The sequence below is a fragment of the Thunnus maccoyii genome, chromosome 23 (assembly GCF_910596095.1).
Source record: "Thunnus maccoyii chromosome 23, fThuMac1.1, whole genome shotgun sequence".
NCBI classification, from domain to species: Eukaryota; Metazoa; Chordata; class Actinopteri; order Scombriformes; family Scombridae; genus Thunnus; species Thunnus maccoyii.
In genome coordinates, this window is record NC_056555.1 from 15,645,705 (window position 1) to 15,673,212 (window position 27,508).

General features: G+C 39.7%; 1 protein-coding gene across 4 annotated transcripts in view; it reads left to right on the forward strand.

The window, feature by feature from the left end:
- LOC121891211 (voltage-dependent calcium channel subunit alpha-2/delta-1-like) overlaps positions 1-18,328 on the forward strand; it is a 104,561-nt gene extending 86,233 nt beyond the window's left edge. For all 4 annotated transcript variants that reach the window (XM_042404016.1, XM_042404017.1, XM_042404018.1 and 1 more), the window contains 6 exons: positions 857-909; positions 1,340-1,395; positions 11,323-11,449; positions 12,228-12,340; positions 13,048-13,130; positions 16,877-18,328. In XM_042404016.1, the coding sequence (XP_042259950.1) occupies positions 857-909; positions 1,340-1,395; positions 11,323-11,449; positions 12,228-12,340; positions 13,048-13,130; positions 16,877-16,999 (555 nt within the window). In that variant the 3' untranslated portion in view covers positions 17,000-18,328. The remainder of the gene's footprint in view (positions 1-856; positions 910-1,339; positions 1,396-11,322; positions 11,450-12,227; positions 12,341-13,047; positions 13,131-16,876) is intronic.
- The last annotated feature ends 9,180 nt before the right edge of the window (positions 18,329-27,508 follow it).

Sequence of the window (27,508 nt, forward strand, 5' to 3'; positions counted from 1 at the left end):
GGGAAGCAGAGGGTATGGTGAAAGCGTTAGAGTGGGAGTTGCAGTAACAGTAACAGGATTAGGTGGTCTAGCATGCTTGGCTAACACACCAAGTGATGTAGAAAGAGGTACTGTTTTTCATCACTTACAGAACTTACAGCTAACAGTGAAATGATTCAAACTTCCTGCAAACGTTACACGGATACTGATGAATTTCTATCAGATGCTGGAAAGTGTTTCAAGGTAGCGGTAATAAACTGATACCCTACGTAAGAGATGAAAGTCGTCATAGGTAGGCTATATACAGATGCAAAAATTACCCTCACTAGTTGACAACTGAAACTATGTAATTTTCCGACTTGGACCACAAATGTGTACAACACGCTTGAGCGACCAAGGTGGGATGAAAGATGCAGATATCTTCTGATCAAAGACGCTGTCAACAGCCAGTGATGTCTCTTAACACGGTTAGTTAAGACTCCTTGATGACTCAACACACCATCAACTGAATAGAAAGGACACAGCACTGATTCACCAAAACAAGGCCCTCGCATGCTAACCATAATCAAAGCAACATGTTGGCCCTTTTATTCAAACCGTGTGCTACTTTGTTTTTTCATTGGCTCTTTGTTTACATATTTATGCTAGCATCTGTTGTGGAGGACTGTGTTCTAATTTCCTCTGAGGGGGAAGAAAATAAAATCTCTGGCTGGACCTTTTAGTCTTTATCTGGCAAATGTGGATAGTTTGCAGCCACTGTAAACACAAGCAGGATGTTCAGAGTGGCTTGGCCAGCTTAAAATGATTTGTTAGATTAATTATTTACACAATTTAGACTTTTTCTGATATTAATCCTTATTTTGTTTGTTCCTCTCAGCCCACAATTGCAGATATTTTGAATTTAGGATGGTGGGCAACAGCTGCAGCCTGGTGAGTCCTTTTTTTCTAAACTAAATATCGCTGGCATTAGTGTTAACCCTTTTTTTTACTGAAGAAGCCGTATTGTAAGTTCTTAACACAGAAGAAAGCAGGCAAGGATTTGTTCTTCTGAAATGGACATATAGCATCTGTTTAATAGCTGAATTGTTCCCAAGACAGTCGACATTCCACAAAATCTTCTCTTGATTTATGCTCACTGTCTTGATGTCATTAACAGCTTGTTTTACAGTATGCACAATAAAAATGTATTTTGAGGTTTTAGATATTTTTAATCAAACATTTTCATGAATGAACATTCAGCCTTTACGTCATCATTATGTTTTTTTTAATTCTCTGTCAGCATTTATACAGATGATTTATGGTCACTTATTTTCCTCTTAATCCAGACATTTTTCATCCTTGGGGTTTTTCTTGCTTTTAGGTCAATACTCCAACAGTTACTGGTCAGCATCACATTCCCTAATGTCATGGACGCAGGTGAGTTCCCATCATAAGACTAGGAGTCCATTCCCAATCCCGGCCAGTCAGATACATTTATTGTAGAGAGAAGGAAAAGGTGTTTTTAGGTTTTGATAAGGCTTTTTGCAACATTGAGATAGCTTTGGTCAGCCAAAATAGTAATAAATGTTCATTTTTAGTTAGTTTGACAAGGTCTTTAAAGGTATAGAACACATTATTTTCAAACTGAGTTTCTTCATCTTTAAATTCTGGTGCAATACTCACCACACGCCAAGAATATGTAGTGAGTAACAATATTGTTCATAGGGACGCTCATTTGTCTTCACACCATGTGTGCAAGATGTTGCACATATGAGTTTGACCGTATGAAAGTGCAGTTGTGTTTGTTTGTGCTGTTTTTCTGGGATACACATGTTCTGTAAAAAATTACACATCACAGGCGGATCCAAAACAAAGCCAAATAACAGGCCTGTCTCTGTTTATGGTTTCACAAATAATACAATGGAGGTGACAGCCGATTTCACTGTCTATAATTTTCACAGGAACTACTTCATCAGTAAAAAGTAGTTCCAATGAAAACCATCAACAATGAGCTCTGTGGAGTATCTTGAGTAATCAGCACATTATTTCTGGAAGGAGATGTTGCTTTTTTTTAAAAAATGTAATGTTTTATTGCTGTGAGCAACACAAACCAAGTTTTATTCGCCTTCATTGAATTAGGGTGGTGGCAACAATCTTAGAGACATCTACCTCAAAACCTGGCCAAATAAAACCAACACTAAATGAGAAAATAAAAATGCGTGGAGGAGAAAGGGAGCCAGGCTCTGTGTGTTCATCAGTTCATTCTCTTGTTTGTTCTCATTGTTTGTCCATTGCATATTTTTGCATGTGCAATGGTTAGGGGATTTACGGTATGTGATTTTTAAGCACCATGGAGTCCTAGGAGCCCACAAAAGGGAATTCTAGCATGCTCTTGTGCACCTGGACGTACAAGTGAGTAGCTTGGGGATTTTGGTGAAGTCAACAGCTTCATATTCTTGTAAAATTAGATTTTTTTTTACCACTATAGCTCTGTGCTGCTAACAGCTACAGTATTTTTAATTTAATGTAGTTTCAATTACATGAAATTTAATCCAGTCATTAATTGCTAAAGCACCAAGAGAACACTAACACAAAAGTAACCTCTGACAATAAACAAGATCCAGGAAGTTTGCTTGATATTCGTCCTTAAATGGTGCAGACAACTGTGGGGGAAAAAAACTAAGGCAGTCTTCAGGTGAAATAATATTTTGAATTTATTCTTGTAGCATATAGGCAACGAAGCAGACCAACGCGTATCGACTCTAAATCTTCAGAGTCTGACAAACAGATAATCAATCTGAATTATACACTAGTCGTGGGTGGCATTCCACCCAACACACAAGGCCTTGTACATAACCAATAGAGGGCGCTAAAGCATGGGCCCCACACATGCATACCTGCCAAAGAAGTGATAATAATAATAATAACAGTAAGTGATCCTGAAAGTACCCAACAAATACTAATAAGCAATAATATTCAATGTATATGTCCAAGCCCCAAAATGTATGAAACCAACTTCACATATTATCAATGAATTCAATTAATTTAAATGAAGAAATAAATATATACAAGAAAACAAGCAAAGATTATATATATATATATATATATATATATATATATATAGATAGATAGATAGATAGATAGATAGATAGATATTTGGGATGTGCAGAGGGCCCAGTATTTGTATTTGTATCTATATTTGTTGGGGCAGCAATTTGTAGTTGTATTCAAATAAAAGTGGAAATAGGCTTAAAGATCCTGTTTTTGTTTTTATTACGCTTTTAATTTTAAAAAATTAAAGTGTTACAGTAAGTGTTCATGAATAAACTATCTTATGAAGGAGGTCCCCACACCAGGTCTCGAACTGAGGTCTCCCAGATCATAGATGACTGCACTGACTACTGAGCTAAAGCTCCATCGCCTCATTGCAGACGGACCTCTACCTATTTATACACCCATAACACAGAGACAGCACACCATGTAATGTGTAGGTAGGAACTTCAAAGATGATTCTTGCTTTGCACTTTTCATTTATTGCCTTTATTTTACAACCTAACTTTGTGGAAAGGAGAAGGGGAATAACAGGTTATGGAGAGTCCCTTGGGGGCACTTTGCATGTGTCAGTAGCTCAGCTTTATCTGTGGGGAACACCCCCAACTCCAAATTAAGAAATGTGTGTCATGTAGCAGGTTGATGTGACTCCCCTCTTTGAGACCTGCTGATAGACGTAACAGCAGAGCAGAGAATAGAGACTTAGACAGTGATGTAACCGACCTGCGTGCTGGTATTTGACTTTTTTTTTCTTCCCGTAAACAAATCATTTTTAAAATATTTGTACAAAGTAAATATTCGTAAAAAACACACTATTTGTGCTTTTTCGAATAATGTATTCAGATTTGGGCACACCCCAAATAACTCCTATAAATATATATATTGTAAGTGCTTTTGCACCAAAAAAGGAAATTCCATTAGGCTCTAGTGTAGATAAACAAACCTCAGACAAATCTTGACATTTTGTTACCTGATCCCCTGCAGAATAGCCAAATAATTAAAGGACCAGTGTGTAGGATTTAGTGGCATCTAGCAGTGAGGTTGCAGATCTATCTACTTATCTACACCCCCTGCGGTTGTCCTGTGTCCGCCAAACAGCATCAGAAAAACAACGATTTCTAACGTGAAGCTGCTTTATTCAGTGTTTTTACTGGTTTTAATCACCGGGTCCGTATGTTTTGGAGAGGAGGAGACCTCTGTGGATAATTCAGCTCCCAGTGAAAACCTCCTGAACAATGAACACTGAAGGAATCCTAACTGGGAGAAGCTGGTTGTTTAACAATGAAGGCAAAAACTCCCATGATCCTACGCTACTTCACGACGTCATCAAACTTCATCTTTTGTTGTTGTTTTGATTGAGAGATCCCTAGCAGCAGAAAATTATGTATTGTGCATTTAAATGAGCAAATATTAAAATTTTCACAATAGCTTCAAATAACTGGGGATGGTAGTAGTCTATCGCCACCTCTTATATGGTTAGGTATGACTTCAAGGGCAACCGCTTTTAAGGTAGAGGGGCTCCCATGTCCTGCTTGATTTTAATGAACAGCCATAGTATAGTTTGGACTTTTTGTGTGAATAGCAGTTTTATGCTCCCCAAATCTGTTTTAAAATCTCCTTTTTGTTCCCCTCACATAGAAAAGTCCACAAGGGCATTCAAGGCAATATAACAGAAAGGAAGTGTTGCAGTTAGCAAAGTGATTTATTTTATATGTCCTATTGGTAAACACATCCACAAATCTGTCCCTTTTAGAAATATTGCTGCATTGGCAATAATTGCCACAGGTTGTCTATAGGTTTGTAAAGCCAAGAAGTCTTCGGCAATAGATGGAACAGCTTGTCTTGTAGGGTGAGATCCCTTCTAAAGACAAAAGCAGGAGGTTCAGGGAACAATTTCTGCAAAGATGGATCACTGTGTAATATATTCCAGTTCTGTTTGATGATATTGCAGATCTGAGCAGACTGTTTACTGTAAGTCAATACAAAATATGTATTTAAATTATGTGATGTTTTTTTGTTTTTTGCACAAGACACTCTTCCTATCCATAGATTTAACTTTGCGGTATGATCATTATGTTAATACCCACGCTCTGCAAACCAAAGTCAGAGAAGAGGTAGGCATAATTAGGAGCAAAACTGGCGCCCAGGGCTGTGCCACATTTTTGCCTAAACACTTGTATACAAATAGGATGTCAAACTTGATTTTGTTTGACATCAAAATCAAGTTTGATGTCAGACAAAAATTAAACACTGTCAGATTATTGGAGAGCAGAGATGGTCCCTTGTGGATCACGAATGAAATATCATCATTTGTCCACAACAATCTGGACTTAAAGACAACCTGATCTCACAGAAAAAAGTGAAATGACCATGACCAAGGCTATCTTGAATAAATGCTCACTGGGTTTGATTCTCCTTCGAAGTGAAGAAGCCAAAAAACAAAGGGCAGAATAACAAAATGAAATCAATGCGGTCAGAACAAAAGTTGATTCACTAAATACCAATGAGGAACAAATACCACTCAAAACGGAAATGAAGGAGGACATTGAGAAGCTTTCTCATATTCTTATTAAGTTTGGACTTTATTAAGTCCAAAAGCGACTTTATTAAGTCCAAAAGCGACTTTATTAAGTCCAAAGTTTGGACTTTATTAAGTCCAAACTGAATAAATTCAAGCAAGATCTGGCTGACTATCAGGTGTGCATAGTGTAGCTACTCTTGATCTCATAAACAACCACCATTTTATAGAGCCCCCTCATCACTATCATATGTCCCACGCAAGCAAAAGACAAGACAGGGGAGGAGGAAGAACACACATGGCTCCCAGTCAGAACCAGCGAGTCATGCAAACCACCAGACGGACAACCAGACAGGACAAGACTCTGATAAATATATCAGGTATCCCTCTCCCACAAGAATGTCTATCTTTGCTGTCCTGGGGTCCTAGTTTTGCACCCACAAATTATGCAAATCATTTTCAAACAAAGGTTGACCTATTTAAATTCTACAGGAGTCTGCACCTGAAAGTTTGGTATCACCAAAATCCTCAAAATACTATTTTGAGAACCAAACTGTAGAACATCCTCTAATAATGAAGACCTACTGGTAAAAAGAGTGGATAAGGGTGGTGCTGTGGTAATCAGGGTCAAAGTGGATAACAGAAAAAGAATGGGACTTCCTTGTGTATCTAACTGTCCAGGCCGACCCTTCATCAGTGATATCCTCCATCTCTGAACCAGCCTCTCAGTACATCAATCATTTCATTAAACCATTTGCTTCTGCTCTTCCATCCTATATACAAGACACCACACATGTCCTTACCAGGATTGATGAGATTAAAAACATTGGTGATGCATTCATGGTCACCATGGGTGTTACATCCTTATATACTGTAGTAACATCAAACATGAGGAAGGTCTTGAAGCATTGAACCTTTTTTACAATCTAGAACAGATGACAATACACCTAATGAATTCATTCTGATGTTAATACAGTAGACTCTTAACAACAATGTATTCGTGTTCCAGGAAAAAGAAGAGGACTTTGATCTAAAAGCTGCAGAAATTAGGCTACGGTTTGGAGAGCCTGGGTATAAACATAAGGATTTGGAAACATCATACCGTAAAGGGAAATTCCGGTATTTTTCAGCCTGGACCCTATTTTCCCATCATTGTGGGTGTAAGTGACTAATGGAGACAAAAATTTTTGAAGTTGATCCAGTATTGAATGAGATCGCTTCAGCCGGCAGCCGGAAACGGGCTGCAATGTAATACTTGGGGGTAATTGCACCCGTCAAAGTATGTCCACTAAAAGTGCTTGTTTTAGTCACTGACAGGCTCAGATTGTTATTATAAGTGTTTAACAACAATAGTAAACACAGGAACTAGCCGCCTGTAGCAGCATTATGGCTAACTGCCGGCTAACCGAACCACCCACATTTTCATCCGAACATGCTGGTTTGTTTACATGTATGAGGCTGACTTTCACCGCCGTTAGACTGTAAGGAAATGAAAAAAAACTAAGTGCAATGACGTATTATCCCACTGACGATTATGAGGACAATCGTGAGTCATTTCACTTTGACTGGCCAACCATATTTATTCGAGCAGGAGTACACAGAGAGGAGATAAAACATATGAAAGGGGAAAAATGAAGAATGGAGGCAGAAAGGCAACAGGACCGTCAGGAAAGTTAACGTACAGTAACGGTTACCTCAGAGAAACTGCTGATGTTCCTACAGTCATTGCTTTCCTCTCTTGACAAGTGAAGCGGAAAACTTTTTCTGCAGAGTGGGACCTGTTGCTGCCAGACTCGGAAAATCTAGAAGTGTCCACGGATGAGAGTAATCCCAGCTGTATAACTACTTCAAATGGATTTACAGCGTTTATCAACATTGTCGTCCTGGAGACTATTTCACCTCCACAGAATCAACTGGATGAAAAGAGCGAGGCTGGTTGGACCAAACATTCAGCTTTACACAGTAAGAAAAATGTGATTTCAACACGTAACTGTGTGAGGAATTACAATATGTAAGTCATCCACATATTCATTTGCGCACACCAGTTTGTTTATCAGGCTGACTTTCACCGCGGTTGGACTGTAAGGAAACTAGAAAGTTAGCCATAATGCTGCTGCAGGTGGCTAGTTCCTGTGTTTACTTTCATCATCAGACACTTATAATAACAATCTGAGGACAATCTGAGAATTTTTAGCGGACGTACTTTGACGGGCCCCCAAGAATTGCAGCTCGTTTCCCGGCTGCCAGCTGAAGCTTTCTCGCTCAATACTGGACCAATGCCAAAAGGTTTTGTCCCCATTATTCGCTTAGACCCAACAAGATGGGATAAGAGAGTCTCTTCCCACCTGCTTATGGGCTTGGGGGATGCATTCACAAAGCCACCTAACAAAGCGTTTCTTAGATAGGGCTGGGCAAAGCCGATGCAGTTTTTGCCCCCCCATCCCCTGCATGGGGTGGAGGGCAAAAAGCATCCAGCTGAACAACCTTAAACCTGAAATAATCTCTGTATGTTCTCAGGAACAAAGGAGGGATTTGGTCTGAGAGTGGCTCCACTGTGGTCACCATGAAGCAGCATGTACCTGAGGTGAACCAACAGGGTGCTTAACTCACACTTTTATCTTAGCTGAGGTCAGAGCAAGCAGCAAAGCTGTCTTGAGTGACAACGCCTTCAGAGAGGAGTGCTCCATAGGCTCGTAAGGATCCTTCACCAGAGCCTCAAGCACCAGTGGCATTTCCCCTTGGGGATAGAGGCACGCATCACCAGGCGTTGTCTCCTGATGCCCTGCTAGAAAAGTTTCACAAGAGGGCGGCTGGTCTGGTCTGTCACCAAAACCCTTGTGACAGGAAGAGATGGCCGCTGCATACACTTTAATAGTGGCATGAGACAGCTCTCTTCCCAGCAAACACTGCCAAAAGGAAAGAATAGAACCAACTGCACACATCAGGGGATCTAACCTCCTTTCCTCACACCACCGTTGGAATCCCAACTACTTCACCCTATAACAGGCAGTGGTGGATCCCGCCGTCGCCACCTGAATGGTCTGTACAACCTGTACAGACAGTCCAGCCTGCATCAGCTTGGTCTGTGAAGCCTCCATTTGTTTGGAGGGGGTCTGGTCCTCAACATGAGGTCGGCCCCCCTGTTCCCCAGTCCTGGGACGTGGAGTGCCTTCAGAGACAACAGATGTTCTGAGGCCCATCTCCACAGGTCCTCCGTCATCCTCAACAGGGCAGTGGACTGAACTCCACCCTGCCTGTTGATGTAGGCCATTGCGGCTTGGTTGTCGGTCCTCACTAATACATGTATCCCCTGGGGCTTGAAGTTTTGGAGGACCAAGAACACAGCCTGCCGTTCAATAGACTCACCTCCTTGACACCCATGAATGGAGGAGGGACACAGTAGAACTGGAGAGAATAACCAGTTTCAGTGTCCTGAAACTGGGAGGGTCCCACACGCACACTGATGCTTAAGGTGCAACATCAGTGTGTGTGTGTTGTGCAACATTGGACAGCCATGATACGCCATGTGGAGCAAACTTATCTGACTTCACCACAGCGGCATGAAGAATTGGGAGTTGGGGAGGGTGTGGGAACTTGTTATTTCTGTTAGAAATGTATTTTATTTTGATCAAAACAATGTAACAGGCAAACATTCACAAACATCATGAATAGCATGGCGGGAGGGAGTGGAAAAACCTTGCTGTCACATCGTAGGGGGGCTGGTGAACACAGCCCTTGCCGTCGAGATGTCTCTCCCATAGACATAACCATAGTCATTTCTGTGCTGTCGATTTGCTCCAAGCGGGAGCCTGCTGTCATGGAGCCCCATCTGCACTCTGTGCCCGTGCTCCTAGTTCACGGAGGAGGTGGTGCTGCGGTGCCACCAGCAAGGCTCTGCAAGATGCCAGTGTTCCAGACACCGATGAGATGTTATCTTCCTCATCTGCAATGAAGCCGTCATTCCCCCAGTGATGAGTGGGGGACTCGGTGTAATTGATCACGAGGTCCGACTCACTCTCCTTGCAGCGGATAACACATCGAAACACCAAAAGTGATCCCAACACCACTGGCACATAATCTCGGGCAGCTGTCGGCAGTTTACGCAGGATGGTGGATGCTGAACACCTTTCTCCGCATTGACTCATCCAAGGCACTGAAAGCAGAGCTCATGATGGTGTTTGCCGGCTATGAAGCTGGGACATGACGAGTGAGGAGTGTTTTAAAGTAGCGATTCCACACTACGTGGAGAAAACTGATCAGTGGGCAAACTCATCATTCACTGAAGAGAAAAGAATATTGCACGGGCAGACAAACTGCCTTATATACTGTGGGCTCCACACATATTCAGGTAGGCGCGTCCTGATTGGCGGGCTACATTTTTGCAAAGTTAAGTGGGTGAATACATGCATGTGGTTGGGGGAGAGTATTACCCATAGAGTACAGGGAGGGTGGAGCCTGTGTGAGATAGAGCTGCTATTCACACAAAAAATCCAAACTATGACCGTTCATTACAGTCAAGTAGGATATAGGAGCCCTGCTTCCTTGAAAGCTGTTGCCCTTGAAGTCTCGTATAAGAGGTGGTGATAAACTCCTCCAACAAGAAACATTTTGGATTGTCACACTAAAGGCCACTAAGTCTCCAAGACTGAATGATGAGGTAGACTTTCTGCTGTTTCTCTAATATCCTTTGGTTTTCTACATGCTCAGACTATCCCCAGTAGTTAGAGGCTATTGTGAAAATGTTGATATTTGCTCATTTAAACATTATGTATATCTAATGTCCAGTGACTATGATCAATCCATATTTATAGTGCTTTTATACTTCAATATTTTAGTGCCACTCACCTGAGCATAATGTAATATTCTTTGATCTGGCAAAATTTGGATGTGTTTGTTCATCCCTTATACATGCCAATTTTGATTTGCAATAGACTCTAGCACTTGCTCTAATTATTTGGCCATTCTGCAGGGAATCAGGTAACTAATTGTCAAACTGAGACTTGGTTATCTACACTTGAGCCTCATGGAATTTCCTTTTTTGGTGCAAAAGCACTTACTGTAACTTATTGCTTCGTTGCAAGTCTTTTTGTACAGACACACACACATACATATATTTATAAATATATATATATGATTGTTTTGTTGTATATATTTATTTCTTAATTAAAATTAATTGAATTTATTGGTATTATGTGAAGTCAGTGTCATAGATTTTGCATGGACATATATCTTTTCTCATTTTTTAATTTTTTGAATATTATTGCTTATTGCTAGTATTTGTTGGGTATTTTCAGGATTTACTATATTTCCACTTAATGTGAATCACTTAACATTATTATGCCTTATTGTAGATTCACATTTCTTGGCGTGTATGGTATGTATGGAGTGCCCTAATTTTTCCCGTGGCTGTCTGCACCACTTAAGGACAAATATTAAGCAAGATTTCCTGGATCCTTTTTTTTGTACTTTCACCTGTCCCACTAAAGAGCACCTGTTTTATGAGCCATCAAAACCATGCAGCGCTTCCTTCTTCCAGTGTAAACTATATCCTTTGACAGTGTTAGACTTTTTAAACTTTTTGGCATTTTGCATTTGTTTGAAAGAGACATTGTCTTGTGAGAGGTGGATGACATGCACCAGAGGTTCTTGGCCAGAATAGAAGCAGGGACGTTGCTGTTATATAGTGCTGTATATGCGTCTTAGCCACTGGGCCATTGGACGCCTCCAACAAAGTTAAACTTGATCCTGAAATGAATCCTGAATCTACCTCAATGTGCTTGTGTGTCCTTTCACAGCCGAAATGGATGATGAATTGGCAGACGCCATGAGTAAAGAGGTCTGCATCAACGAGCAAACTCAATACTTCTTTGAGACCAAGAACATGTCTTTCAAAGGCACAGTCGACTGTGAAAACTGCTCCAGGTAAAATAATCCACAAGACGGCTGCACACCAGGCTCATACATACATATTTACAGATTATAGTTAAGGTCCAAACGCCTTCGCAGAGCTGCTGCAATACGTTTGCATCCATGAGACACAAATGAAGTCCCCAGAGGTGGCACTAAGAGAGAGGGCTGTAAAAATTCACATGCCATGAAGGTGAAGTCAAGTCACTTGTGTGGACCACCGTCCTGGCACGTTCGTGTGTGTGACTACACACATGTGTGCGTACATACGCTGTTTTAAGGCCCCCTCGTGCCGGCTAATGGAGTGCCTGCCCGCATGCCACGCGGCGTTCCTGCACATTAGCCGCACACACGTTTCATTTTAACGACCGCCATAAAAAAGCAGAGAAAATCATTTGTGCACCAGCGACATGTGGATTTCAGTAAAGGTCTTGGAGGACAGTGGGGTGGCACAGCAGGTTTGTGTTCCGTTGGGAATAAAAGCAGTTAGGAAACTTCACTGTGGAGCAATCCACTGTGCTTTTCATTGTGTTTGGAGTTAAGAGTTTTATTAAAGATTAAAGGTTACTGGAGTGTTGCTTAGTCCTGTATGTGGAATAATTAGTGTCTACTTTAACAGCTCCAGCTACTTTAACAGAGAGACTAAAGCAGTCTTCCTTTCATTGCTTTCTGTTTAAATATTCAACTTCCTGCATCTCCTGTGTTCAATGAAATTTTATCTCCATCTTTCCTGGACTCAAGCCCAGGTGTCAACAACTGCTCTGGTGTCTCTTGTCTGTCTGCTCCTCTCCAGGCTCTACCATGCTGAAAAGCTGCCCAAGACGAACCTGGTCTTTATCATTGCTGATGCAAAACTCACCTGCTCATCCTGTGACACCAAGCCATTAACACAGGATGAACAGCAAAGTATCCTTTTACAGACACACACAGCTGTCATCTTGCAGAGAATCTGTACATTAAATTCAGTGAGCAGATGTTTAAATAGTTTGTGTTTTTGACAACACAATCATGTATAGAGGCTGATTATGACATGAGTCTAGATTTTTGACATTCTGTTGAAAGGAAATAACAGAAAACTGTCCCCAAGCTTCCGTAAAAAGACTGTTTTCCATCATCTGTAACTGTCACCACTCACTATTTCCCTTGTTAGCATCTCCTAATTCCCACAGCCTCACAAATGAGTGCGCATTTCCGTGGATATTGACGTTTAAGATTTGGATTTGGACAGAATTGAGCTATTTCTACACTAGGTTTCTCTCACTGTATCTGTATGGCAGATGGTAGTGTGGGTGAAATCTGCTCAATAGCTTACAAACAAATCTATGATGTTCTCTCAAACACACAGGGCTGTGGTCAATTATAGATTAAGCCTCTTGGAAAACACAATGCTTGAAAATGAGTGCCACATGATTGAAGTATTGAGCAATGTGCTCGAATCCAAAAAGAGACAACTTGCTCAAAGTCTTCATAGTCTTTCCACAATTATACTGGATCTGCTTGATTTGGAGTTAATACACAATGATATGATTTTCTACTTCAATAATTTTCCATGTGGTAATCTATTATTGATTCTAAGAGGAAATTGTGTCATATTCTTGACTCAAATAACCCAGCTGATGGTCCTGATCCCTGTAAAGTGGCTCAAAATCCTCGGTACAGGAAAGGCCCTTCAGTCTGTTTTGATAATAATGAACACGTAAGTTGCTTTCATCAGACCCGGACCGCTTCTGGTTGAGAACAATTTGAATTGCACAAATTTCTTAGTAAGGGTGCTGTGCGTAGTGTTTCATACATGATCATCTCAAGCTGCTAAACAGTGAGACTGTAACTGCTTTATTAGTCTCCTAAGAATTTTAAAAAGTTTACAGAAAATCCAGTCTGAAATCAGAAAAGGAATTCAAAAATGAAAGGGTGAGCTTCGAGGCTACTGTTTTTGGATTTCACTGGTAAAATCAGTTGAGTCTACTGCCAAGGAAAACATAGGCTTGATTACAGATTAAAAGACAGACCTCAAACAGTTTCATACAGCACTTACAGCACTATTATAAAACCATGATAGTCATCTGTAGATCTGAACCTGCCATGTATTGTGTAAACCAAATTTATCACATCACTGACATTATGAGGCAACTTATCAATCTCAATTTATTTATATTGCAAATTTTGAGAAACAAATTATCTGAATACAAAATAATTAAAGCTGCATTAACTGATTTTGTGGCTACTTGGGGGCACCACCAAAAGCTAAAAACACAACTCATGAAATTCTCATGGTAGTAAACAGTTGCCTACTGTAATTACACATCCAGCAGATATGGAACAACATTAGTATTAATTTGAAGTCATGTATGTGGCCACCCGCTGAATGTAAGTTAAATATTCACTCATCTTTTTTTTTTTAGCTGAAAACCGCTTCCTGCTTCTGCTGGAGAAATGGTTAATGAGAGCTGTTAAAGTGAACTAAAACAGCAAAATTGTGGGCCATAAAACTATAACAAGGAAAGATGCTAAACACTCGGTAGAGGTGAGGGGAAGTGTAGAGTCGGGTGAAAATTTTCTGTGAATTCATCACTACAAGCAACCTCTTTCATATGTAATATAAACATATTGATGAGAGCAAATGTAATTACTATATTCAGGATAAACAAATCAGAAATGAGGCGACATTAGGTAGAAAATATTGCATGTGTGTATTTGATGTATGCACACATTACTGTTACATTCATCGTTATCAAGGCAAATGTGACAATAAAATATTGTAATATAAATTTTAGTTGACCATCATTTTGTTCATAACCAGCCCTATGTCCAAAATTCCTGTTATTGGCAGCCGTTATTGGAAAACAACTTGATACGTCTGGACATTTCACCTGGAAAATAAGAGGTAGCAAGAGAAACATAATGGGGACCAATAAAAAATAGAGACCAGAAGGATTTCACTCTGTGTTAAAAAAAAAAAAAAAAAAAAAAAAGTTGTTAAACTTTTAGCCTCACTGGCCAGAGCCCAAAATCCTCAAGTTGCACTTTTGATATGGAAACAATATATCAGTGAAGAAATTCTACCCATGGCACCTTTCCATCACTAATATCTTTACATGGTGCATGTCATATTCTTTTCTGTTTTTTTTGCAATCCCTCGAAAGCAGTATGTGTGCAGATTTCCCACGCAAAGACAAACAGTCGGTTGTAACTCGACTTATGAATAACTAAACTAAACAAACATTTTTATGAGCATCACAGAATCTCTGCGTGTGAAACCTCTGTGCTTGAATGCCCTGTTTGTTTTCATTCTATAGTCTTTTTCCAGTGTCAAAGTTTATGAATTAACTCTTACGCCTGCACTGTCTTGCTAACTCACACACACACATGCACACACACACACACTCCCATAAACACACAAACACCCGCCCACACACTAACTCTTTCTCCCACACTCATGTCTCGCAAGTGAATGCATCTGTCCTGTAATACTGTTTGTCATTAATCAAATTTTCCTGCCTTTTTTGCTTTGTAACTTCTTGCTAACTGTATGGACCTTTTGCTGCATGATTCTCTTTCTCTCTGTTTTCTCTGTTTCCTGCTCTGTGATTGGCTGTTGATGGTTAGGATGAGGCCATGTGCCGAAGGAGCGCAGGCTCCCCATTGGCTTCCTCTCTGCTCATGTTACTGCTGCCACTGTTCATGTGCTGTCTCGGGTCAGTCCCATAACGCTATCTCTTTCTCTCTTTCATTAACGTTATTTCAGTCTTACAGTCTTTGGCTCATACTTACTCTCTTTCTCCTGATGTTTCTATTCTTTTTGTTTTCTCGCTCATCTTCCTCACTTTGTCTTTCTGTTTTTTACTATTTCAGCTTTGTTCCACTACTTAATGTCTTTTTCCGTTGTTTTCCTGCCCTTATCTTTCTCACCTGTCACTCTCTCTTATGTTCTACCACCATCTGTCTTCACCTCCCCCCAACTTACCTCCCCTTCTCTTTCTGTCTCTCGCCAACATTTTCTCTGTCTCACCTGACTTTGAACTTCAAGCCATGCTCTTTGTATCTTTCCCCATCTATCATTATCCGTCTCAGGCAATAGACTCCAGTATTTGACTCAACAGACTCTATATCTGCTGACATCTAATTACAGATGTAGCCAGACTCTAGCTAAGGCAGACCGTTCACTTCTCATTTGCATCCAGATGTTTGTATGTCTTTTTTAATGATTCTCAACTTTTTTTTTTCCCCTCTCTAAAATAATATCAAGCCAAGACATTCTTCCCCTTATACTTCTCCAGATGCTAAGCTTTCAGAGAGTATTGGGACCGTTTTGTTCACAAATAATGACTCAAAAATTTTTCAATCAAGTATAAAAGACATTTTGAAGTTTTTGTATTTTCTGACCTCTTGTTTGATCCCTGCATTGTTCCAATTGACCATTTGCTAAGCCCCACCTGATGCCTGCCAGCCTTGCTAGAGCTGTTGAACTTTTGGTTCTAGCATTGAATGTATGCAGTTTACAGGGATAACGGTGGAAGATTTAACCCTCAAACCCTCATTCTTAGTAATTTTCAAAACAGTGGGTCCTTGATTTCAGACAGGCTTCTAGCTACTGACTGTTGACTTTGCCAGCTGAAATGACAACTGTTGCTAGCAGATTTTATTAGCTGTAGCTAGCTAACAGGCCAAATTAAGCAATCCTTAGCTCTATGAGTTGGTTGAAACTTTAGCCTCTAACTGACTTTTTAATGTTTCCTGCTGACTTGTTTTAAAATAAAAATCCTGTTAAAGGGTTCTTAAGATGTAATGAAGTTCTTTGAGAAATTTACAATGTAGTACAAAGTCAAGAGGTTGTGATAAGTAGTACAACAAGCTAGCAAAGCACTGTAAACGGAATCACATGCACAGTGGCACCTGCCTTATGCCCCAATTATACTCCCAAACAGACATGTACACTGACATCTGCGGACACCAAGGACGCGTAGTAGTTCTGCTTATACTACTGTCTAGAGGCCACTTGGAGGACGTGTTCCAAGACTGAAAACGTGGTCACTGTTATTACTATTTGGAGCTGTTCCTGAACAAACTACTGTGGCTGTAATCTTCATGGCAAAGGAACATTTCACCCAGTGCAGCAGTGTGGCTCATTGACATGTTCTTAATTATTTTTGGACAACAACATACACACACAATGCTTGGAAGGATCAGTCCATTGTCGGTTTGGCTCTGCACATGAGATTTGTTGACATTAAGAAAAATAAAGAAAATCCCCAGCCTTATCCTTTTAACCTGCAGAAATCCAAAGTTTGACAGGTCTGCTGTGCCTAGTTATGGCTTCTAAGCTATGATTGGACAATTTCTGTTCAGGGGAGGGGTTTAGCAAATGGTCACTTGAAAAGTGTTTATTGTGCTGGTTTTGACAAACAGTAACTTCACTTCTTTTTCATCCCTGTTCGACACCAGGAGGAGGACCCTGACTGTGGCGGGGCGTCCGGACTGAGTCCCTCACTTTGGTTAATGATGGCCCTTCAGCTGGTGCTGCTCTGGGTTCTGAATGGCTCCAGACATCACGCCATCCCATCATGACCTCTGAACAATCCTGATCACACCCTCTCTCTCTTTCACCCTCCCTCTTTATCTCCAACATGGCAACCAGCATGCAATGCTGCCACCGAAATGATGAACGCCTGATGAGAAGTGCTTGTATCAAACAAACAAAAACCCTATGAGCCCAAATCCTGCCAGTTCCTTCTTTTGATACTTTCTTTTTCAGGGGTTTCTCAAAATGATTTTACCAGGTGCAAAGGTACAAGTGATGAAAGAAATGTGTAACAGAACCCAACCTACAACTATCCTTCATCCCTTCACTGGTCCCTGCCAGAGGAATCCAGAGATTATGATTGGCGACTTCTGAACTTTCTCTGGCTTGATGTCACTGATGAAAGAGATCAGACTGCCTTATAGTATCAGAGGGATTTAAATCACGATGGGGGGGACTTTATGTTTATTGAAGATGTTGAGCAGTTTTATTCACTACTGCCAGAAACAACGCTGCTCTCTGCAAGTGTACAATTTATTTTGAATTTCAATTTGCAGTGGTTTGTTATTAGGTATTTATTGTTTTGTGGTCAAGAATTCAGCTAAGATTGCAGTAAGAGATGCCAAATTGTTCCACCACAAACTCTTGCCCTTCATTTGCCTCCATTGGGTTGCTGATACTAATGTTGTCTCAGCCGGATTTTTAGATATCACTTCCCAGAACGTTTTCACAGTGTCTCTGAGGGTTTGCAAGATGCATCGTTTTTACTTTCACTGCGGTGTTCTTTCATGTAGATACTGTATTTGCAGTGTGGAAATCATGTTCATTGTTATGTTTATGCACAGAAACCAACTCTTCAACTGCCACAGAGCGCCTGCTTCTGAGTGTAAGGATTTCAACTTTGTAGCTGATCATCTAACCATCAGCCCTGATCAGGAGTGGTAAATGTTATCTGGTTTTCCCACCTTGGTGATGGATCGCTCCAATGAAAACTTTGTTGCCATAGCACGCATTGACCAATCAGGATGAGCCTGGCTGATACCCTATGTGTGCTCAGTGCACAAAATGTCTAGTGCCATGTGGACTGCGTGACTCTGCTGAACCCTTTAGCTTTGTAGAATGTGGCTACTGAATTGAAAGAAGTGGTAGTATTTATTTATTTTACAATCTATTGGTTATTTGAAAGAAGCGTCAGGACAGCATGCTACTGTTTGTTTTATTGCCACTACTAAAGAAAATGAACGGGAGACATGAAAATTTGTATCTGACATTTTGGTCAACAAGAAAAAGGAAAACGATACATTTGTATTCACTGCTGTCACTTTTTAAATTAAATGACTACTGTCTGCACTGTGATTCAAAGTGCAAACGTTTAACCATCAGTTCATCTGTTATTTGTGTTTATAGCTTGATCTCCTGACTGAAGATCAACTCTGTCTCTTTGTGTAGTAGTGCAGTTTCCTCTTGCAGTATATTATACTGTGTGCTGTTGCACCGGGCGGAAATCACTATAAAACTGCAGTCAGTCGACACTTATGATCCTCTCTACTGCTGTATTTCATTTTCTCCAATATAAGTTAATCTTGTTTCATTTGGTGTGCCTTCTTTTGCATTTCTTACATACCTGACTTATGCGTGAAAATTCACAGATTATTAACTGTAGATGGTTTTATTGAAATAGTGTCGTCTTGAGTGCAGTACGTTCAGATTTATATTTTAAAAAATGCACTAATCAGCCAAGCAACTGCTGCAGAGTAGAAGAAATCTGCCAAAATAATAAATTATAATACATTTCACAGGACCAAAACTGGACTCATAAAGCAGCTAAATTTCATTGTATAACTAATTACATCAGTGAGGATTAAAGTCAAATAAACCATTTTATTGCTCTCTGGATGAAAATATAAATCCATCCTGAACGTGCCAAATGGACAATGTGGAGAATGACATACTGTGTTCTTGCTGTTAATTTATGTATTTACACAATATTGAGGATTAGAGGACGTTATTGGCATGGCAGGAAGTAATATGTGGAAAAAAAAAAAAAAAAAAACAGAAGAAGAAGGCAGAAAACTTGGCCGTGATTGTTTAAAAAAAAAAAGTTTTAAATTCTTGATATAAAAATTTACTTAAACTAGTTGCACTTGCCAATTCGTTTAGCACCACTGTCTTGAAGTGATCATACAGTTTTAACATTATTAAGATGTATGTTGGTTCAAGGTATGGACAATCATAGGTTTTAATGATTCATATGTAAGTTATATGTGATACCTCATTAGTTTAGTGAGAAGGCAGAGACCTGCCAGAACAGTAACCATTATATGACTGTAGTGATATCAGATATAAGCTTTTTACGAGTGTATATTCCAAGAACAATGACGCATGTTTGCAGGAAACTACTAAGCGGTATGAGCCACATTACTGCTGTAATATTTGTCTCTCACTATTAATCACTATTAAATTCTAGCATCACACTTGTTTATGCATTTAGTTTTTTTAAATAGCTATTCCTCCAGGTCAAATCAAGGAATCCTGCTATATTTTCAATAATATTTTGTAGCAAAACTCCATCACCATCTCTAAACCATCATCATCATCGTCAGTAACTCAGTCAGTAAGTTGTCTGAGGTGCACTTTTTACTCTCAAGGTTTTCTCTATCTTCAACTATAATATTCCAACTAAAACAATGTGGTGAAACTAACAATGGTATTTATGCTCCTTGTTTATTAACTATCAAGAATATCAAGTGCCATATAGGACTCTCTTATTCTCTCATGGAGAAACCTATTATCGTAATATAACATTTATGCAACGTTACCAAGGCAAGATGTAAGTCTCATAAATTGTTTTCCCTGTGCTGCATGATAGTGGCTGACAATTTGATTTAAAAAAAAAAAAAAAAAAACATATCCAGTGTGCTCCTGCTTTAGTGTGTAATGTTGGGAAGCATAATATTCTGGGTGTCTGGCATTTTGTTCATGATATGATAAGGTATGATCAGCTATTACTGCCTTTCTCTTGGGGAGACAGCATTTGGCTCCACTCTGGTCTGAGACGCCTGGGGAAAGGGACCCTGATTGGCCAGTGTGATGTTTGAGTGCATGACTCAGTCTGTCTGATTGGTTCAAGCCATGTGTGATTCACTTTTATCAAAGAGTCGTACCAGTGATTTTGCATGTTTTACACCATTTAACAAAAATTATGGATACTTTACATTACAGCTGACTACTTACACAAACCACACTGTAATTTGTAGTTTCAGATTATATCTTCCAGGCAGCCATCAGTCTCTAATCTTTTGCTTACAGTAACATGAAATGGCAGACTCTTGAAGCTCTCCTGAGTTGTGTAATTCATTACAGTGATCCTGAAGTCAGCCTTTTTAATGTTTGTCAAAAGTAAAGTTTGAGTCCAGACTTTTCAGATCAATCAGCACTTGGATTGCATTCCCAAGTAACACTAATGGAATTTTGAAAATAGTGAACTGAGACTTGATGTTCACTTTGATGGATTACACAACCTTAACCTGCATCAATGGATTTTTTTTTTGGCCATCTGGGGCACTGCAACACGCTATAAAAAAATTTCGTTATAAAGTTGTTATGGCGAACATGTAGGGAAAACATTTGCCTACTTACACATCCAAGAGATATGAAGCATCGTTAGCATTCATTTGTAGTAGTGTTTTTTGTGTTCAATTAAGTCCGATATTCACTCTTCTTTTAGCTCTGTTTTTGGTCTTCACCACGTCCTGAGGGAAATATCCAGCTCTTTAGCTGCTAAATGTATATGTTCACCAGCTACTTGCTAACTTTATCTGATAACTTTATCTGCCTGTGGTAAAGTAAAGTTTCAGGCTGTAAAATGAAAACAATGAGTGAAAAGACGCTGAAACGCTTCATAGAGCTGTGGAAACAGCAGAGTTGGGTGATAATTCTGTCGGTTCATCACTATAGAAGCAACTCCTTTCACACATTCATAATCATTTGGTTCATTGTTATTATGCAAATATTGATTATAGCAGCTTTAATGCTCACTTTGATGAACACACAAATTTGAAGAGTCTGCTATGTAATTTTGCACTGAACAGACCTTAATGGAAACAGAAAAGTTGGAAAAATTGGAAAATAGTCAGCAGTAACAGGCTATAAAATGTGCATGAATTTTAGTTAAGGACCTAAAACTTGTAGAAACACTGGTATGGTCCTTTAAGTCACTTTGGGCAGAGAAGTACATTGTGCGGATATGAAATGAGTGAAACTACACCCCACCTAAAATGCTCCAACTGGATCCTTTGAGAAATGCACAGAAAACATTGGAGAATAAACATGAGCTCCATAGTCGTCCAGATGTTCCATTCTAATCTTAAGTGCTAAAATCAGATGCTGTCACCTCAGGAATAATATTATACTCTCAATGTGATATGAAGTGTTTTTGATTCTGTTGGTGCTCTCTGTATGGATCATGTGGGTTGGCCTTTTTATTTCTAGAATCTTGAGGATTGCTTAATGTGTGTTTTTTGTGTCTGTTACCTTGCTGCCACTCTTTGGCAGACGATTGGCGGGCCTGTCAGTCAATCTTTCTCTGCCTTTGGTTTTAAGGCAGGCTCTTGATGGAGGCATCCACCAAGTCACCCCTCGCCAGTCTCAGCTTTGGAGGGGTCTTGGTGGGCCTCTCTGTCAGTCTCCCTCGATTGTGCTTTAATATGCTACACTTTAGTGGAACTTGATTCTCCAGAATCAGTCATGTAAAAATTTGAACAAAACCAATGTTGTTCTCAACAAAAAGAAAAAGGAACACTGTTTATAATCCTGGGGAGGAAAAATGTGTTCATTCATGTGCAAATAAGGTATATTGAGAATAAAAGTTTACGATTACTATCTGTTGCATTGCGTTTTAGAGTTCTGGCCGATGTTCTTTTGTTGCAAAACATCCACAGTGGATCAGATTACTGTTACTAACTTCTGTCACATTGCCAACACACATTTCCCATCCAAATGTGTGTGAGAATGAGAAGGAAGCACCCTGAGTCTGCTCCCCCAGTGTCTAGCCAACATCAGTAACTGACGTCCAGCCAAAATCAACAATGTCCAGGAAAAGAAATGACGGAGGCGTAGGTCCAGCCACATCTCTCTACAACATTGAATTTGGTTCAAGGACACGTCCATTAACAATGACCCATAATGTGCCTCTGGTCATAAATTTACAGTAATTTCTGTTTTCCCTGTTGCGTGTTGATCAAATGGTAAGTGACTTTCTCGTTAGCGCGGTCCACTTTACACTTGAACCTGAAACCAGCTGTGCTCAAGTCTAGATTCTTAGAGCCACTATTCCTCATTGCCCCCCCAAGGACAAACTACAGGCTCATTTTACTCTTTATTATGGACGTTAAAAACCAACCCTAGTTCTGTAAGGTACACTACTAGCCCATGAAGAATAACTAAAATCCATTAGGTGCTTGGGGACATTTTAAATGAGACCAATTACAATGTCTTCAGTATTTATTTTTTAATAAAAAATGGACTTTATTGTTGGTAGCACAGCTGGTGAATGACTATACAGAGACCAATAATATGAAATTACATATTTTACTGACCCTGTGACAGAAATTGATTACAACAACATCGAGCACAAGGTTTTGAAACTGCCCATTTAGGTACGTAAAACTTGATGGACCTTGCAATCTGTAAAGAAAATTGAACACCAATTTAAAAAATAATCCTAACATAAAGAAATGACATTGTAGTTTATGTTAAGCTCTTGGATTTTGACAGATTTTACAGTCCCTGTCTGTTATATTTTGTAGCCATAGCATATTTTTCACTATGTGTAATCTCTGTTTTTAATGCATTCTCTCTCCTTGGATTAATATTGTATGAAAGATTTATTATCACGCTAAGAACCGTGTTTTCCGGTGACAGCACCCTGTCTTTCTTGGACTCCACTTTTTTTTTCCAAACTCTTCCTCCCCAAAAGTGTTATTCCTTGTCTGTCACGGATGAGTTGCAATGTCAACAGCACACGGTGGATTTCCTGCCAGGGGCTCTGGATTTTGCGTCTGGCAACAAGATGACCCAGTTGGTTTACACTGAGAGGTCACTTGTGTTGTGTTTTTGATTGTTATCCTAAGTCTCTGGACTTGTGTCCCTCTGTCACTGATTGATATCTAGCTTGAAGGCCCGCAAGTAAACGGCCTCCAGAGTAAATATGAAAAGTTTATTATGTAAGTAATTACATTTGTAAGTATTAACAGTCCTCTCATTACCTCGGCAGATTTGTTTTTCCAAAATGGGCTTTACAAGCCGTATAGAGATGGTGTCACATGTTGTTTGTGTATCAGAAGTGCTGTATAAAATGGGATCCCATATGTATAAAATGGGATTCCATATGCTTAACCAGGAATGGTCACATACCTCACCACTCCATTTATATGCATGTGTTGCCCAGATATCCCTCTCTCTCCCTCTTCTCAGCTAATGCTTACTCTTGCATTCCTCACTGTACTAGATGAAGAAGATATGGTCTATGCATTCTCCCTTCCTATTCTGTGTATTCTTATGGATTACTGAAGAGTTCATTGTCCCCACATAAAACTGATTTTGTGCCCACAGACAAACCCAGCTGACCGCCACTGACAAAGTTCTGTTTTTGCGCAGATGCAGGCTACAAAGGATGTAGTAGGCAACATGCTTGTTGGGAAGAAAGAATAACTTTGTGGGTTGCGGCTAGAATGAAATAAAAACAGCATTCAGAACCTCAACTCACAACAAAAACAGGGATAAGACCACCAAGGCATTATTGAGGTTTTGGTTTGTCTTCACATATCCCGTCTTCTAGCTCGTCTGTGTGATTTTAAAGGTTCAACTTTGTGCTCAGGAGGGACATTTGTAACCACCCAAATACCAAATGAAGTTCGTACCCCTTCATTTAAATTTCAAACACCTCATGAAGGCATTTGTTTGGCACAGGTTCAAAACCCAATCACAACTGCTGTAATGAATATCTTGTGATGCTTAAAAGGCACAAGGGGATCTCATTTCAGAGGAAGCTGAGATTGATATGTTTAGCGTATCTTGTTCTTCCCCACAGAATGTCTTTTTTCACTGTGCCTCTCTTATTCAGAGAGTCTGTACCCTGAGGGTCAGCGGTCCAATGCATACAACTTCTTACATTCTTATCTTTTTTTTTTTTTTTTTAAATATTAGATTACGATGAAGGCAATTACAGTAAAAGTATGACATTCTTTCATCACGCGTATAAGTTAAGCGGCTCCAGGTAGCATGTTTCAGAAAAACATACCTGAGCAAGAATGTCTCAGTTTACTGTACAGTTAATGTAAAAACACTGACTGTAACATGCAGTCCTATTTATCCTCAGAGTTGGGCTGCTGATATGAGATCATTTTTGCTTTTATCATCACAAATTTGATTACCCGACTCCATGATTCTGAATAATTATTTAGCCCTAAAGTTACACAGATATTTTGGATTCTAAAGGTTCAGTATGCTTGAAACAACATAGTACATGTCACTGCCTCCTTGATCTCTCTCCAAAAACTCTACTACACATCTTTGTTTTCTCAATGCAATTAATTGTACAAATGGGGATAATGGCGCACATTTACGGCCCATCTCTCCTCAAAGGTATTCATGCTGCTGTACACACGAAAGGGACAGAAGGAGTTGCATGAAGAATGAAAAAGAGAGCTTGAAAGAGAAGTTCAAAGCCTGCATACTTTCTCACCTCCGCACACCTGGCCTATCGCTGCCTGCAACGGAAATTCTTGTTGGATTCAGTTTTTGAAAGTCGCAAAACTTAGTTTAGTTTAGTATCCTTTCAGGTCTTCCGTGGCGATTGTCAGACAAACAGAACAACAACAAAGGACATTATAGTTAAAGACAGACATCAAACAGCATAATGGGCCAAAGTATCAGGTGACGTGATGCCCCACCACAACAAGAATCAAGTACAACAAACTGTAAACACAGCCCTTCAGCTTCAGTTGTTGGGGAAAGGTGTTGGGGAGACGGCTTCATATGCTGATAGACAATCTGGCAAATGCATCATTTGAAGCATACAGATGCCCTAGCTGTAAAACCCAAGTGACTTCTATTATCTACTTAATGTTTGTGCTGGAATTTTTGTTAAGTGTGACAGAAACTGGTAGTCTGGTGTGTATTTCAAAAACAGTGGTCTGGAGTTCACTTCAAGTTACATCATGTGTAGATCTCCACGAGACCACACATGACCACACATGAACATACTGTACTTCTCACTCTGGAAGGTGAATAACGTCATTGGATGAATATGTCACATTCCATGTAATTGTGTATCATAACTTACAGTAAGAATCACAGTGTATTGAAGGGGGACATTAGGATCTGCAGCTGAGATTGATTGTGTGATTGAAATTTGGAGTGAAGAAAATCTAAAAATATAACAAGAGAAATAAAGAGAGGACTCCTATATTTTCCATGTAAACAAAAGTGGTTAGCTTGATGAAATTGATGTTGATGGCATAAATTGCATAATTCCTGTGTGTAAAAACAACCCTACAATTATGCAGTTCCTCGGAAAATTAGAAAAATAAATTATTTACATGCTCTTATGTAACTTGAACCACCTGAAGGCTCGGAAAAAAGCTTTATGAAAACCGGAGGTTTATACAATTGGCAACAGAGGGCTTTACCTCGTCTTTCCAGCTTTACAGCTTGAATTCTAAATATCCTCCACCTGCTCCGCTGTCTCTGCACCACTGTTGGGTGCTCTATTACTTTGTGACTCATCTGCTGGTCATTTATGCATTCACTTTGTTGTAATTGCTGCAGTCTGGTAGCATTGCTTTTCATGTTCCTTTCATGTTTTTTGGCCGCAGAGAAAGTGAGGCTAAATTGGAGGTCGGGAAAACAAAAAAAAAAATACCCTGGGCAGATGTGGGACACCCTCCCTCATCAGGCTGTGCAGTGACCAGTACCAGAGGTTTGATGTGGTTTTTGAATCCCCAGCATCACTCAGGACTTTGTATTAGTTATCTTTAACTGGAAATGTGAATTGACGTTATCTCAGGGGAAAAGAGAAAACAGAGGAGTTGTACAGATTTGCAGACAGACTGGAAATGAAAAAGAAACAAACTGTCAAAACTGTCAAAACGAACAGGAAAATTGAAAAACACTGGTGGAAAAAGTTGATCCACTCTTCAAGTGAGAGTTCTTGGAAACACTTTTATTGTTTCAGCAAAAACAATGTGTTTCATAAACTGTTTTCATGGGAATTTAACTTGTTGGTTTACCTAACTTTCAAAAGTTTGTGGTTCTCACTGTATTGACAAATGACATTTATAAAATTCAAGAACAAAGTGTTTTTCTAGGAACAATGTCCATATTATTCTGGATAATTCACATTATTCTCTGTCAACAGCTTCTATTTCAGGGACTATTTTTTCAGTAGTTCCTAAGAAAAATGCTCACACTGGGGTCTGTGATTTATCCAAATGGGAAACACTCTTTCTGACGGCTTTCAAAACAGTTTCAATGTAACAACACAAACATAAAATACAATTTTGGATTCAGCAGATGTCTCAAACTGGGCAAATAAAACCAAAACCGTCTGCATGGCTTGGGACAAGTGAGAAAATGTGGGGTTTTTTTTGTAATTTTGGTGAACCAACCCATTAGGGGAAATGACCATTGCTTTTGCTGATTAGAATAATTTGTTCACAAAGCAATGACGCAGCATGACTCAGTCACGCAAACTGAGTAAATGTTAATAGTACATTGAATTTTCAAGGATTCGTCAGCATCTGGCCCCTATGACTGTTAATTATTGTTCCTTCTCTACTTACCAACTAACCAACTGTTTGGCCTTACTGACCCACAGACCAAACCAGATTAATGCCTAGTGTCACAAACAGTGACTAATATTGCTAGACGAGTAATTACGATGAGTCTCACAGTCTCTCGTTACACAGTCAGACACATATCAGAAAGATCTGATAATAGTCAATTACAGAACTCAGACATGAGGTCAGGCCGACATCTTTTATACTGGTTGAGTGTGAGTTATTTCCTCTGCTGTGAGCTCCAGCTGTCTGATCAGGACAGCGAGTCAGCATTTTGACGGTTTATATTAACTGTGTGATTGAGCGCCAAGGTCTGGCACACACAGGAAGTTGTTGACTTTCTTAAAGATCTTCTGACACGACAAGCCTCTGCTGTGGCTAAACCTTCGGCTGCATCTCACAAGTGGAGCTATACACAGATGTACACCTTCCTAACAAGCCCACACACACACACACACACACACATATGTGCAAACATAAAAAAAATATGTCCACACAACAAATTAACTGTAGATACTTACACCCACACATACATACATAGACATATCAACACACATACATACGCACTACTTCCTTTAGCAAATGTGAATCTGCTGACTAATTTGCAACCCCTCATCTCCACTCTGGACCACTCACGCAAACAAACACCACCCACACACACATGTGCAGAGAGGGTGAAATTACGAGCATTCAAACAGGCAAGTGCAGCACCTCTCT